This window comes from Lissotriton helveticus, chromosome 11 (assembly GCF_964261635.1).
Source record: "Lissotriton helveticus chromosome 11, aLisHel1.1, whole genome shotgun sequence".
NCBI classification, from domain to species: Eukaryota; Metazoa; Chordata; class Amphibia; order Caudata; family Salamandridae; genus Lissotriton; species Lissotriton helveticus.
The window spans coordinates 1,073,693,868-1,073,709,493 of NC_136072.1; the positions used below are offsets into that span (position 1 = coordinate 1,073,693,868).

A 15,626-nucleotide genomic window follows, 5' to 3' on the forward strand; every position below is an offset into this window, starting at 1 on the left:
GCCCATGGCCCAAGTAACATTGTCAGTGTTTGGGACCAGATCATGTATTTTAGTTGTCATCTTGACCATCTTGTGGAGCCTGGGCAAAAACATTTTGAAAATCCTCAGTCAAAACTCTGTGCACCATATTGCAAAGGGTGAGACTATAATGGCCAAGGAAGCAAACTGCATCCAAAGAATGGAGTGTTAGGCTGACCAATTGGAAAACGTCCTTGCCCACTGCCTCAGTCCTTTCAATGCCCTGTCCAGGAGTTTGGGTTAGCTTTGTTCATGAAGGCCAAAACTGCTAGACTCTCTCCAGTATTGGTGGGCATTGCATTAGGGGCTTCAAGTCACTGTCCTAAGTCGTCTTGCAACAAGTCAAATTCAGGTGTGGCTAAACAAGGTTTTAATCGCATGCATATTAAAATCAGTCAGGGCCTCGTTAAGTGCATGAGGCAGTGGGAGGCCCAGGCTTTAAAATCTGTCGGGCAGACCCTCGAACCAGCACGGCAAAAGCAGTACTCTCTTCTGCTGGGGGCTCTAAAAGTGGATTTACGTCTCACTCTAGGGAGGTATCAAGGCCACTGATACTTTGAAGATCAAGATATAAGCCAGCAACAAAATAATGGGAACATAATGGGAAGGGAGCAAGAGATCTGCCTCCCTGCGAAACGACTCATCAGTAAGGCATGCTCAAGGCTCCGCACAGCGTCAACATCTGAACCAAAGACTGCCTCCAGCATCTGAAAATACAGCCATAAAGGAACAGAGGCGCACTTGTTCTCAGGGTGAGTTGGAGCTTATTTATTGTGTAGTATGGACCAGGGCGAGTCTGTACCAAACCCGGTTCGAGATATGAAATCAGAGTACTGGTACCAGCGCCGCGAGAGCCAGTAAAGGAATAACCAGCAACACCTGTGAAATGAGCATCAAGGTGTGGCCCAAAGGAAGAACAAGCAGAGATTATCTGGAGTCAGTCAGCACCAGAGGAGAGCCTGTGGGCCAACTGGGGCTCCAATGGATCTGTGGGGTCAAACGGGACAATAGAGCAATGACGAACCAGCTTAAAAAAAGCACCATTGCCTCTTTGAAGGCTGTTGGAACTCAGGGTGAATCTACTCCAGGTTCAACATTGGATCAGAGTCGAAGGTTGAAGCTGGAGCAGTCTTCCAAATGCACAGCACAAATTGAAACCAGTAATTTTTGGGGGCCTTATGCCTACACACTGCCAAGAAAGTTTGAAACGAACTTCCATTAAAGGACTAAAACCAGTAGGAGCATCACTCCATATCAGCATTGAAGGACGCAGAAAAAGAGGAACTGACACCAGAGTGCAGGGGTGGCTTTAGTGTCATCATATCCGAAGACAGGACAAAGTTATGAAGGAGGCCCATGGCTCTACCTACCCGCAGGCAGGAGGTATTGCAAGACTTTCTAGATTCAGTCTGCTAGCTGGAGAGATTCCCAAGGTGAGGAATCTGTAGTCAGAAGTAGCTGTCTGGGTGTCCTGTTTTCATAGACAACTCAGGCACCCCAGGTAGTACATTACTGCAGTCTACACATCAGAGTATGGAACAAAAATACATCCTTTATGCAAAGAAATGTTAATGTTTCACCTATAGACATTCGAAATGGACGTCTGTAAGTGACTAACAAACAAAGGAAAGCTCTACGTAGTATGCAGGATGCTAAGAGATCCAAGTTGGAGGTCATCCCATGACTGTTCGCAAAAAGTATCCAATCGAAGCGAGGAAACTGTGATGAGAAGAAAAGCCTACTAAAGAAATGTCTAGGCTCTGGAGGGGTGTTATATAATATTGGATGCAGACTCCACTGAGGCATATGGAGGAAAATAAATTCCAGTGAGTGGAATGATCCTCCAGAGTAGCCAGTCATCAGGATTGTTCAAAACAATTTCACATTTGTTGGTGGCAGCCTATGCTTTAGAGTGCTAACCTTAAAACTCCACACACCTGCACAAAGAAAGACTTAAGTGAGTAATTTTAGGCATTCCTGAACAGCCAGTCCTCATAGGCTAGGCTGTACAAAAGAAAGGGGGTATGGCCATTTGGTTCTACAGTGAACAACCAGTAGAATTCCTGACTGTGATTACAACAAGAGGTTGGGGAAGAAGACATAAAGACGGACACTTTCCCAATGGTCTGTCAGGGGCATCACCGACCCCAAAACTCTACCAAAATAAATATATGGCATGAACATAATACACAAATTCACATTTTGCTACATTGAGAACCAATACCATCCGTGCCGTCGCAGAGAGGAAACAAAAAGAATAGCATTTCCCAGCAGAAAGGAAATGGATTAAGCCCCTAAAAATGGGCGGAGCTTATAAAATATAGATGAAAAAAATAAAAGAGAATTGAGTCCACTGAGCTGAAGAAGTGCAAGTCTCAGGGGTGAGGCTCTACTTTAAGAAATGTTACAAGGAAAAATAAGGAGGTGGCAATATGCTTAACCCATATCTGTTGTTTTTCACTTCTTGCTCTTGGTTTCAATTCTGCGAGCATGTATGTTATTTCTTATTAATTTTTGTTGAAGTACTGTTTTTGTGAGAATACTCTAAACAGAAACTTTTTTTTATGGATAAAATGTTCTTCAAAGCATGACATGTATAACTTCACTTAGATTGCCATGAAGAACACGTTGCTTACCTTCAGTAACGCTCTTTCTGGTGGATACTATTTAACCGTAGATTCCTCACCTTTAGAATATCTTTGAGGCGCCAGACTGGATCTGACCATTTTAACATCAGTGCTACCATGCACCCCTAGACCACTAGGAGGCGCCATGCACCTCAGTATTGGCTTCATTCGGCCCAGAAGTGACGGCGGAAAGCCACAAATCAGCGGCACCGCTATGTGACAAGGTCAGGTTCTTGCTTGACTCTTTCTGCACCTTTGGACACGGGATATATTACAATTCTTGGTACCAGTGTGCGGGGCTCAAATTTGGCACCTTTTTAGATGGTAAAAAGAGACCATTCAACAAACTATAGACGTGGGAGTGCAGTGAGGAATCCATCATAGAGTATCCACCAGAAATAGCATTACCAAAGTAACTTGTTCTTCTGAAGGATTCTTATAACTGTACATGCCTCACCTTGAAAATCGATAAAGCAATTCCCCCACAGGTGGCGGGACTGTGGAGAAGACTCAAACCAAAAGGTCCTACAGGACAGAGCAGGAAAAATGCCCTTCCCGTTGGACCAGCTTGTCAAGGCAGTAGTGCTTTGAGAATGTGTGCACTGATGCCCATGTCACAGCCTGACAGACGTCAAGGACAAGCCCTCTGTGAGCCAGGGCACTGGTGGCAGTCGTAGCTCGGGTAGAATGGGCTCCCAGACCTTCCGAAGCCAGTGTGTAGCAGTTCTTAAATCAGAGAACTACCATCCTCCTCCACAGTCATCTTCTGAACCAATCACCCTCCTTTGCCTCCAAGAACCACAGAAAGAGCTGATCATCCACCCAGAGTTCTTTGGTGCAATCAATGAAAAGGCTTACGGCTCATTTGGGGTCCAGCCATTGAGCCTCTTCTCCTCTTTGGACAGGTGATTCAGAACAAAGATCGATGGGAGGGTGATGGATTTCCCCAACGTAAAAAGGAGTCACAACTTTTTGCAAAAAGGCTGCCCTGATCCTCAACACCAGTTTGTCTGGGGGAAAAGGTGGTGTATGGTGGCTGCACCAAGAGAGCTTTGGAGCTCATGCAGCTGGTCGCAATGAGGAAGATAGTTTTTAGAGTCAAAAGACACAAAAAGCGGACGTGTACTAGCTCAAAGGGGGTGAACTGGAGGAACATCAGCACCAAATTAACATTCCACTGTGGCATCACAAACTGTTTGGCTTTTGGCCTGATGTGGAGTTTGTGTTGCAGACTCCACAGCAAGCTACCCATTTGTCCTAGTGCCTGGCAAATATGTACATGGAAATTGCACAGGCTTGACTGCAGAACTCTGCCCTCCTTCTGTGAGAGAAAACCCTCCTACAGTGGCAGCCTGATTGGAGTGCTTATGCTAATTTCTAGGAAGTCCAGGTACCACACTCTCCTGGTCCAGTCCAGAACGCCTAGGATGACTTAGACCAGTCATTCCTGATCTTCTTTGGAACTTGGGGTGGCAGATCAAGAGGCACTCTAGCCAGAATGAGTCTCCAAGAAAGAGCTTCCTTGTGAACTCCAATGTGCAAATGTTATAAACCGCACATTTGACTGTGGTGAAAATGTCCAACCAGGGCTCTACCCACTGTTGGAAGATGACCTGCGCCACCTCGGTGTTCATCCGCCATTCTTGATCTACCAGGCACATCTTGTGGAGCTCATGTTAAGAGTGTGTCCCTTTTTGACACGGTCACCCCCACTTTTTGCTTGGCATTCGATGCAATTTTGACTAGAAGTGCACTGTGTTCCTGCTAACCAGGTCCCCAGTGCCAGATCTCTTTCCCTAAAACTGTGCAATTGTACCCAATTGGCAATACCTTTAGCGCCCCCTGTACGTCCCTAGTGAATGGTACCCCTGGTAACTAGGGCATGGGGTACTAAAGAGGGTCCCTAAAATCAGCAGCTTAAATTGTGCCCACCTAAAGGACCCCTCACCAAGCACAGGCAGACTGCCGCAGCAGGCTGCGATTCATGGTGCAAACAAAAGTGAAAACACAACATGTCACACATCCCTGTGTGCTATGCCCACAGACACTGCATGCAGCATGGGCCAGTCACCCCTACAGCAGGCCTTACAGCCCTAATGCAGGGTGCACTATACTGCATGGGTGGACATATCTGCATGCCCTTGTGCTGGTCAGTTCAATTACTACCAGTACAAGTGATCAGGGAAGCCATTTTAAGCAGATGTGCTGGGCACGGGTCAAAAACTAGTTTCCCAGCTACATGATGGCATCAATGAATTCCAAGATGTTTAGTATCAAACATCTTGTATTAATGAACCCACACTGATTGAAGTGATGGATGTATTAATACATGCACCCAGAGAGCACCTTAGAGGTGCCCGCTGAAAAACTAAAACTACTAGTGTACTGACGGACTTGTCCCGGCACCACAGACTAGTTTCTGATCCCAGAGGTGTGGGCCTATGCGGTCAGGAGCAAAGCCTGATCGGGCAGAGGGTGTTTTCACCCCCTCCCACAGGATGACCTGTACGTTAGCATCCCAAGACAGGTAACTTCAAACAGCCCACCGCCTTTGATATGCAAATCTGGCTTCAGGGAGCAGTGGGGGATCATGGGGAACAAATTAGGATACACCTTGCCAGTGAAAACTTGGACCAACAAACTATTAGGAGTAGGATGAGGAGTATGAAAATCAGGGTCACAAGACACCTGTCTGTGGTGCCTGGTCACCTGTGTTTACGAGTGGCATAGAGCAAGGTTCACACAAAGTGCATAGAAGGATGTCAGTTAGTTCTTCAATAAATAGTAATGGCGCATAATAAGTTGTCCTGGGTTGGAGAACGTCAGTAAGTACATTTGGTTTAACCTCAATTGAGGGAAGTTGTAGATCCAGGTTATCAGCAGCACATTTGATGAATACCACAAATGAAGCACTCTCTTCCGCTGGTGAGCTAAAAGAGAATCAACGCTTTTTCACATATGGCTAGGGGCACAACTAGATCAACAGTGTAATCAGCCTGTCAATTGGAAGTTGGGAGATAGATTGAGCGGTACTTTGAATCCCTTGTGAATTCTCTTTAACTAGAGAGTGGCAGGCTGGGGTTGAGTCCTGGTTCGTCTTCTTGTGTTTCTACTTCAAGCTTGAACTTTGGCTTACCAGATGACTCTCAGATGTGGCTCTGCCACTTCCAGGAAGGAATGAAGCCAATGCAGAGACACAAGTCGCCAGTTAGTGGTTTGTGGAAGAGCTGCTGTGAAAACATTTGGATCCATTCTGGAGACTGGGGGATATTCTACAGGTGAGGAATCTACAGTTAGAAGTATCCATCAGAAATGTCGCTTATAGCTTTCAACGGATTCGCTATAATTGCATGTAATATTGTTGCATGAACCGTACGCTCAAACTGTTGTTCTGTCAATAACCACAATTTTCTCTCCAAACATATTTAATAAATAAAAATAGTATTACTAAAAGCAGGATTAATGGTGACTATGCATACAATTCTTATGATGTCGCTCAATTTTAAGTATGCATCAGACTCGGGCTATGATGTCACAAGCAATATAAGTTGAATGCAAGCAAGTTACGAACATGTAAAAACAGATCACAACAGTTAGAAAGCATTCTCGCCGGACCTCACACTTAACCTTATAAGTTTTAGGCTGCTCATTAGTCACTGTACTTTTGATAACCAATTTCTGTCATCTAAACTCTGATATAAAAGCCTGTGTTGGTCTCTAGGTTGACTGCCTAAAACGCATGTATGGTCTGCTCCCTGCCTTGCCACTATTCTGTGACATAGCCCTGTGCCCAATTCTAGGCCTATGGACTTTTAGGAACTCTAACAAAAGAGAGGGACCCCAACGCCCAAAAGGGTAGGGTACCAAACAACAAATTGTCAAATAAGAATTCCCTTTTGGTTACAACTTTATATATTGAACACACTTTATGACCATACAACTCATTCATACAAGAGCAAAAAGGAAGGATTAATTAAAAAAGACAATTTATTAAATCACAAATTCATTAAAAGATGCTTATCTTTTCTTGACATCAAATACAGTAAAATATTGAACAAAATTCTTCATCAGCAAAAATTGATACACATTAAAAACTCATTACAAAACACAAGTGGGAAACAAGAGCCAAAGGAATTGATGAATCCAATTAGCATGAGGTAAGTACAATAGTGACACCTGTAATCCTACTCTGATATTCAATTTAATGTTTCCACCAGAGTTGTTATCATCAGAACTTAAGGTACTTTAACTCAAACATAAAAAGGGCATCAACGCGTTTCGGTGGGCACAATATTTGGAAGCCAACACCTTCTTCAGGATACAATAGTTGAATCCCACAAAATATTTAAAATATCTCATATGGGGACAGCGAATACTCTCTATAAGTCTGGATATATGTATAGATGGCGCTAGGGCGGCTATCTCACTTTATGTGGGGCGTGGTCCTGACTCAACGTTTTCCTTGAGGGCCACTCTAGCTTCAGTCTAGCATCAGTCATAAAATGTCTTTATTTGTTTGCTGAAACACAGGGGAACGTGTGCCTGATTGAGGAGCCCGCATTAAGATGACTAGATCCGTTCTGGCTGTGACAGAGGGACTACTAAGTAGCCCGTTATTACGTGAAGTAGACCCTATGCGCCTGAATGTTTTTACGTTATTTAAAAGAACGAATAAAGACATTTTATGACTGATGCTAGACTGAAGCTAGAGTGGCCCTCAAGGAAAACGTTGAGTCAGGACCATGCCCCACATAAAGTGAGATAGCCGCCCTAGCTGCATCTATACATATATCCGGACTTATAGAAAGTATTCGCTGTCCCCATATGAGATATTTTAAATATTTTGTGGGATTCAACTATTGTATCCTGAAGAAGATGTTGGCTTCCAAATATTGTGCCCACCGAAACGCGTCGATGCCCTTTTTGTGTTTGAGTTAAAGTACCTTAAGTTCTGATGATAACAACTCTGGTGCAAAAATTAAATTGAATATCAGAGTAGGATTACAAGTGTCACTATTGTACTTACCTCATGCTAATTGGATTCATCAATTCCTTTGGCTCCTGTTTCCCACTTGTGTTTTGTAATGAGTTTTTAATGTGTATCAATTTTTGCTGATGAAGAATTTTGTTCAATATTTTATTGTATTTGATGTCAAGAAAAGATAAGCATCTTTTAATTAATTTGTGATTTAATAAATTGTCTTTTTTAATTAATCCTTCCTTTTTGCTCTTGTATGAATGAGTTGTATGGTCATCAAGTGTGTTCAATATATAAAGTTGTACCCAAAAGGGAATTCTTATTTGATGACTTTTAAGAACTGCCAGCTAAGATGCCTGTCGGCCTCTCTAGGTGCAAACAGTGAACTTGCAATTTTCTTTATGGACTCCAACATCCTTTCTATGCAGGAGTACCACCTTCTATAATGCTGTGCTTGTGTTTGCGTCACACATCTCGAAAATGGGTCTACTGTCCTGATCAAAAAGTGGTCAATTATGCTGCATTCTCCAGTTTGGAATAGCTTAGGCAATAGTGGTTGTACTCCAATATGAAGTACAGCACAGGGAATCATAGTACCCAAATTATCAAATAGGCAATGGGAGCACAACACAAAGGTAGGGGAGGCATGAACAGGAAATCTCTGCTGAGAAATTGCTAAATGTACTCCTAAGACAACTTTTTATTCATTTATGAACTACTGGAGAGGGAAAGGATATGGAGTGTAATCCTTTTTCCCCAAACTAAACACTAGTCTTCATTCTTATCTCGTTATTCGTTATTTTTTTCTCCATGATCTTCAAAATCAATTTACCACCAACTGCTTGTTTCAGTATTGGCTTCAGATATACTCTGATGGTATAATGTTTCTGAAATAATATAGAATGGGTCCATTTTTTAAACTCTATTTTGCAGTACTAATTGGGTTAAGTTATTAAATAAAGAAAAAAACAAAGCTGGAATTGTGGATGACCCCTTAATTAAAAATAAATATATTTAGGTGATTGGAAAGATTTGTTGCACATGGAATACATTTGGAGACATGATCTGGACCATGTACTATTTCGATTCCCCAAATTGGTGGACCTTTGAAAGAGGTATCTATATAGGAAATGAAATTACCATGAATTACAACTTTGTGTCTGTCAACAGGACAGATACTAACCCAGAGTCATTAAATGCTCGTTATAAACGTTTACTTTAAAATAGGTTATTTTCTTGAATTTTATTTCATTCATATAATAATTAAATTATATATATATATATATATATATATATATATATATATATATATATATATAATTATATATTTCATGCAAATAGCTGTATTTTGATTAATTTAGCTATGCTGATCTTCCTTGAAGGTCTGTATCAAAAGCAATACATTATGAATTGAAAATTAATCTTACGTGAAACAAGTCTTTGGGGATGAGCCACTAAAAGTAGTAGTGTCTTATTTACTGCTTTGAAATTTAACTTTTAACAGTAACAAAAAAAGAAGTTTGGCAAGGTCTCCTGACTAAACCCATTGTGCCAAGATTCTCTGTACAATCCCAAATGTATCTCCAGGGAGCATAGCACTATCGTGACAGGGCAGCCTGTCTCATATGAGGACTTTCTCACTGCTGACCAATGTCTATATCCTAATTGTAATAACATACAACTCACTACATGATTAATATTGTCACATGAAATTGTGTTAAACACAATGTCCTTTATCGGAAAAGGTGAGGAGGAAAGAAAACAGCATTTGTAAGTGTTTTAGAGATAAGCAGAAGCACCTCAACAGCCTGCACAAAAACCAGTATTAGCAAACTGAAAGCAAAGAGCTGGGAAAAAATGAAGAAATTAATGAACATTAGAGATACGGCAAGATGGAAAGGGCTGCAGACCTGGCAAGGAGCGCATCTCGTCAGTCCGTCCTTCAGCAGCGGTTATGGGCATAGCAGCGGGCACACTGGCATTCAAAGGGTTAAAAGCATTGGCACTGAGAGGCGAGCGCTCTTCCCACTGCTCGTCATATTTACCCATTAGGGCTTTCCTAATAATTGCCTCCAACCCCATGTTGTTGCTGGAATTCTCTTGGACCGACTGGCTTCTACAGCTGACTGGCCCTGGGAGGTGAGACAGAACCATTAGGAGAGATAAAAGGGGGAGGGATGAGAAGAGGATAAAGAGAAACCATCAGCAAATTCTTCAAAGCCACAAACCACCGTCATATATTAATATCTGCACTGCAACCAGTCAAGCTTTACGGGCTACTAAGAGAATACAGAAACACAACTCATTTCTGTATTTGGTGTTCAGTAAGCGACATTCACAGTATACAATCACCATGTTTACATTTGCATTTGTTCCCACTGCTAAAATAAGTAAATATTAGACACTCAAGAAACATTCTGTGACAGGAGAGCATGACTGGGGCACTCTGGCCATTGCAACTCCCCATGTAAGGTTTCCTGAAGGGCCGTTATACAACAAATGTCAAAGAACACTTTTGGTTAGTTTTCGAGCATGCAATTAGGACAATTTATACTTATCTCTCATCTCAAATCCGACAAAGTGAAGATCTTAACTTGGTAATAAGCGATGATGTAAGCCCAATAAGTATAAACAAAACGATAGGACAAAAACCCTTATGAACCCTTATGCCCATACGCTAAACAGGATATAACATAGAAACAACCAAAATGTTCCATGGGTCTCATTCATGTAATACAATACAATACAATACATCATCATTTGTAAAGCGCGACAACTACCTCAAACGGAGGTGTCCCGGTAATCCTATAAAGATACAACCAAATGTTACTATTACCTTGTTTGTATCTTCAAGGGGTTATAGGAATGAGACCCATGGAAAATTCTGGTTATTTGTATGCCCAATTTAAACATTATAAAGTTGGGTACTCATCGAAGACAATGAAGTGGCTCAGGGCTAATATTGGCTGGAATAAAGCTTTCTGCTTCAACAATACAATGTTTGTGTTTCTTCCTTTTGAATTTACAACTTTTTACCCTTAGTGGGTGTAATTTCTAATAGTTGTATAGCCCTTGTGCATCGGGCTGCACAGGTTTTTAAAGAACCTTTATTACTCGGGTTCAGGGCCTTTATCAACCGGTATAGCCCTTTGCAGTGGCTATATTATAAAACATCAATACCAACCACCCCTTCCAGCACTATATTAACTGCTCGACTTTATTTTGATTTGCATATCTTGGAGACCACCGAGAAAATATGGATCTATGACGTTACAACGCATGCCTTTACGAAGCAAGTTTTACAACTCAAGTCGTTACAACGACTTGCGTTGGGGGGCGCTGGATAGTGAATAGTTTAATTTACTATTCCAACTCCAGTCCCCGTGGATAGTAGGGAAGGTGTTGGAAACTATTCCCTATCCTAGAGCGCCCCCAGCGCAAGACGTTGTAAAAGTTGCGTTGTAATGGTTGTGTCGTAAAGGTACTTTGTTGTAAAAGTTGCGTTGAAAAGGATGTTCCCCAGAAAATATCAATAAAGAGTTAACCTAGTCAAGAAGCACCATTGAGTATGAACATGGAAAACGACACTGGGTCTAAAAAGAAAAGATGCAAGTGTTGCTTAAGCAGAGGAAGGGGAAAGGGGTGTGTTCCTTGAGTACCCAGTGGCTGCTCAAACTCCTGCCTGTCTAAACAGGGGTTTGCCTGAAAAGGCCTACAGTTCTCGCAAGTTTATGTTTATATTTAAGGATTTCTAGAGCGAATGAAAGCCCGTGAGCGTCCCAGCGCTGATGATGAGAACAGGCGTGGACAAATGAGGAGAATTAAGGGAACAGCCAAGTCTTTAGGAGTTTACGGAAGGAGACTTGATTGGGTTGAGCACGTGTGTACAGAGGGAGTGAATTCCACAATTTGGAAGCATTATATGAAAAAAGGCGGCCTTCGGCTCGAGCTCTCTTAATCCTAGGTGTCAAGGCCAGGTGGAGGTTCATGGACCGAAGGGTTCTGTTTGTTGTGTAGGGAGCAAAGAGATCTTTGAGAATGGGTGGGGCCTTACCATGCAAAATTTTGTGAGTTATACAAAGGGCCTTGAAGTGTACTCTCTCTAGTATTGGCAACCAGTGAAGTGCTCTAAGGGCCGGTTTGGCCGAACAACGATTGTTGGTGCCCTACAGAGAGAAAAAGTGGTTCTTTGTGCTAGTTTTAACTGGAGTCGTCTTCCAATCAGCATAACCAATACAATGCCCACTGAGTACCTAGTTAGTTGCTGCTCCCAGATCACAAATTTCATATGTTTGTACTGTGGCTGCACTGCAACAAACTGCACGAATGTCTTTCAGGTGGGTATCTTGGCTTTAAAGGACAATGTGGCAAACATTTGCCCACTTCTTTCAGACATTAGGCTTCAAGTCTTGATATAAGAACAGTAACAGCTGTATGGGAATTTCAAATACTTGGGGTGTGGTTTCACTCCAACAAACCAGAATCCTAACGTGAGGAACAATTATTGCCACACACATATTTAAATGACTAACAGGCATAGGGTTTCTTTGAACATGCAACTGTTCTCTAATAGATGGATTGAGGAAGAATCTGCAAGGTCCACAACTGAGACCAGAACCTGAGGAAGGGGTATTAGAGGCATTGTACACACCTTTAAACTAGCTGAAAGACACCAAACCAGTTTTTTGAGTTTAGCTACAACAAATATTTTGGGATAAAACATTTCATAACAGCAAGAATATTTTGGATAATTGTGGTAACACGGTTTTTGAACCTCTATGGCTTTCATGACAGACAGGGTGGAAAATGTGCAAGGTGGCAGACTTTAAAAATGGAGCATTAGCACTCATGTTGGAATGCTTCCTTTTTTAGGTCTGGCCTAGACAAACCTTTAGTTGTCTCACTAGCCCCATAAAATTATAATAACAATACGTATATAAATTGGTTTGTTCAAGTGACATTCAAGTTTTTGTTTTCACCCCCACCCCACGAGAGAGAAATCAGTAGTGATGATCACATGTGGAACGGGGTCTAGAAAGGATCTACTGAGCAACAGGTTGTAGCTGTTTGACAAAAGCAGAACGTACTGAGCCCTAGTTGTTGCCAACACTAGATACTCCCATCGCCCTTCTGCTCGTGCCCATTGCCTAAAGAGGTACTCCTGAGCAAAAGTAACCTGGTGTATGGCACTATCACGATGCATGATGCATCATCCCCAACAGTTTGGACACCTTGGAATGGTGAGTCTGAAAAAGAGGCACCTGTTGGAAGGCAAATAAGCTCTGTTTGTTGGGGGTACGCTTTCCCTGTTATCACAATTAGAACAGGACCCAGGAAGGGCTAGACCTGCTGAAGTTGAAGGTGTAACTTTTTCGCATTGATGGTGAAACCTAGGCTGTGAAGTAGGGGCATGCCTGTCTGCGTGTGTGCTACGCATTGATGCGTGCTGCTGCTCTTGATCAGCCTGCTGTCCAAGTGTGGGAAGACCTGTATGGCATTTCTGCACAGGCCTATGGGAAGACATGTTTGGCATTTCTGCACAGGTGTGCCACTACTACCACTAGACACAGGGCCCCATGGACTTTACAATGTTGTGTCCCTTTTGATTTATTTGAGCATCTTTTTCCACCTGGGGGCTGAACAGATGCCCACCGTCAAATAGGACATTGAAAGGGTGCTGTTGCATCTCAGATCTGAACCCAGAGGCAGGCATTGCTGCAGAAGAGGATATTGGTATCAATCCCTCTATTTTCGGTATCTGCTACACTGGATGTGCATCTTCAGCAACTACCTGTCGCCCTCTTGTTCGATGGGCCTCTGGGATATGCTTTACCAGCTCCTCCATTTTCTCCAAGTGGTAGCGGACGTACCTAGAGAGAAGGCCTATAGAAATGGCAATGTGCCATTGGATGGCTGCACACAGCTCTATGTGCTTTAGCGCCACGTCAATGCACTTGGACTCTCTATTAGGTGGTACGGAGATCACTGTTGCATGCGCAAATGCCCTCTTATGAGAAGTGTGGACAACTAAGGCATTGGGGCAATTTGCCAATGGATATACACCAGATCATATGGGTCTGGCTTATACTTAATTTTGATTTTGACCCTGGGTGGCACCAATATGACCTTTACAGGCTCCTTGAAATTTTAGGTGGCTGACCTGCGTAATCCCTTAAGCACTGGAAGGTAACGTACTGTGTGTTATTGTTAGAAGGTGGTTCTGACACTATGAGCCGCCCGGATTTTTCGCTTTTTGAGCACCTAATTGTTGAGATTTTACTGTGGGAGAGCCTCATAATCTGGGACTCACCCACAGTGAACTCATAATGAAGGAGACTGCATGGAGATTTGGCTGGTGTATCCCTGGCTTGACTAGGCCACTGCATAGCAGCTGGAGTATGGGACACCGTACTGTGTACATGCAGACACAGGTGTACATGCGTGTGCACACGTGTAGGGGCTGCGCAGGGGAGAACCCTAGCGTGCGCAGTCCAGGAGCAGCTACAAAGTGAATGGTGTGGCAGGACTTTTGCAGAATTGGGTGGTGACATGGAATAGGCTTTATACCCTGGGAAGGAACATGCCAGGGAAAGTCAGTGTGTTTTACTGTGTTTTCACTTCATTATTCCCCATAGGGGATGTGGGGCCTATGGCTAAAATGACTTCCACAAAGCCTACAGATTCCACACACGCACTAATGTCCAGTGTAGCGGATGTGAAAATGAGTATTCTGCAGAGTCCAAAGTCATATTTGTACTGCTTTTGGGTCGTCCAGAAATGTCATATTTCTCGGAGTCCCTGGCTGGGGTCTGGCCCTGGAAGGTTATATTAATGGCCTTTCTTCCCAGAGTGAAGATCTTCCCTCCAAGGAGAAATGATAGGTGGAGCTCCCAGCCAATCCATCAACTGCTGTCGCTGGGTGCCAGGCACAAAGGAGGGAAGGCAGTGAGGGGGGAAGGAGTTGGGTTTCAGAGGCCATGTGGCCAGAGACACTGGACGATGCCATTTTGAACAAACCCAGAGGCTGGACAAGGAGGGGGGAGCAGGGGCAGGGAAGTGATGTGTCGCTGTTTGATAGGACACACAGATTTCCTGCCAGCCCCCTACTCAACTTTTAAAAGTACTTGCACAGGAAGAGAAGCTCTCTCTGGGATGTGGTCTGCTGAGGCGAAAGGTGCTGGAGCCTGGTGCAATGGGCAGTTAGAAGGAGAGACCCCCTGACAGCCCCCCAGGGCCCTAACAGCGCCAGAAGAAGAGCCCAGGACCGGGGCGCAGAAGAAGAGGCCTCTGCGCAGGGAGAAGAGAGGCGCAGGGAGCCAGTGAAGATCACTCCCTGCAGAATGCACCCTCTTGGAGACGAGGACGATGGAGAGTGTGCCCAGTGGCTGGGGGACACCACCAGGAGCGAGAAGACACAAAAATTGAGCAGATCGGACCCCCAGGAGCTGAGATATGGCCCCCGGAAGGTAGGCGACGTTTGACCCCTAAGAAGACCGACGACGAAGTGCGTGGGGCTCTGCCGCCGGTCCCAGAGATGCCTCCGGGGTGGGTCAGGTCCCGGGGGCTGCCCCCCAAAGAAGTAAAGCCGGGGTGCGCCGTCGTGCACCCCATGAAGATGCCCTCACGGGGTGTCAGGAGCCCACCCTGGCCCCCGCTGAATCCTGCGCCGGGGAGCACCGTCGCGCTCCCCGGGAAGAAATGGAGGAGGGGCCCGGGAGCCCAACTCCGGGCCCCATGTGAGGAGGCAGGGGCGGGAGGTGCCGTCGCGCCCCGCCAAGAAGATGGGCCCCACAATGTCCAGGATGGGGGGGGGGGGGAGCGTCGTTGCGGCCCCCCCCCCGAAGATGTCGAGGGGCCCAGGACCCCATCCCCGGGCCCCGAAGTCAGGAAGAAGGAGGGGGGAGTGCAGCTGCACTCCCCCAAGGCCAGCGGGAGCTGCGCTGGTCTCCGTGTCTGCCCGCCGGAGCGGGCAGACGAGAACTGAAGGGCCGGCTCCCGCGGTC

At 44.4% G+C, this 15,626-nt stretch overlaps 1 protein-coding gene across 18 annotated transcripts in view; it reads right to left on the bottom strand.

The window, feature by feature from the left end:
* Positions 1-15,626, bottom strand: part of NCOR2 (nuclear receptor corepressor 2) — a 1,388,857-nt gene that overhangs the window by 15,394 nt on the left and 1,357,837 nt on the right. For 15 of the 18 annotated variants that reach the window (XM_078667637.1, XM_078667632.1, XM_078667640.1 and 12 more), the window contains one exon: positions 9,534-9,755. In XM_078667637.1, coding sequence (XP_078523763.1) covers positions 9,534-9,755 — 222 coding nt within the window. The remainder of the gene's footprint in view (positions 1-9,533; positions 9,756-15,626) is intronic. The other 3 variants (XM_078667643.1, XM_078667642.1, XM_078667641.1) reach the window with 1 other exon arrangement.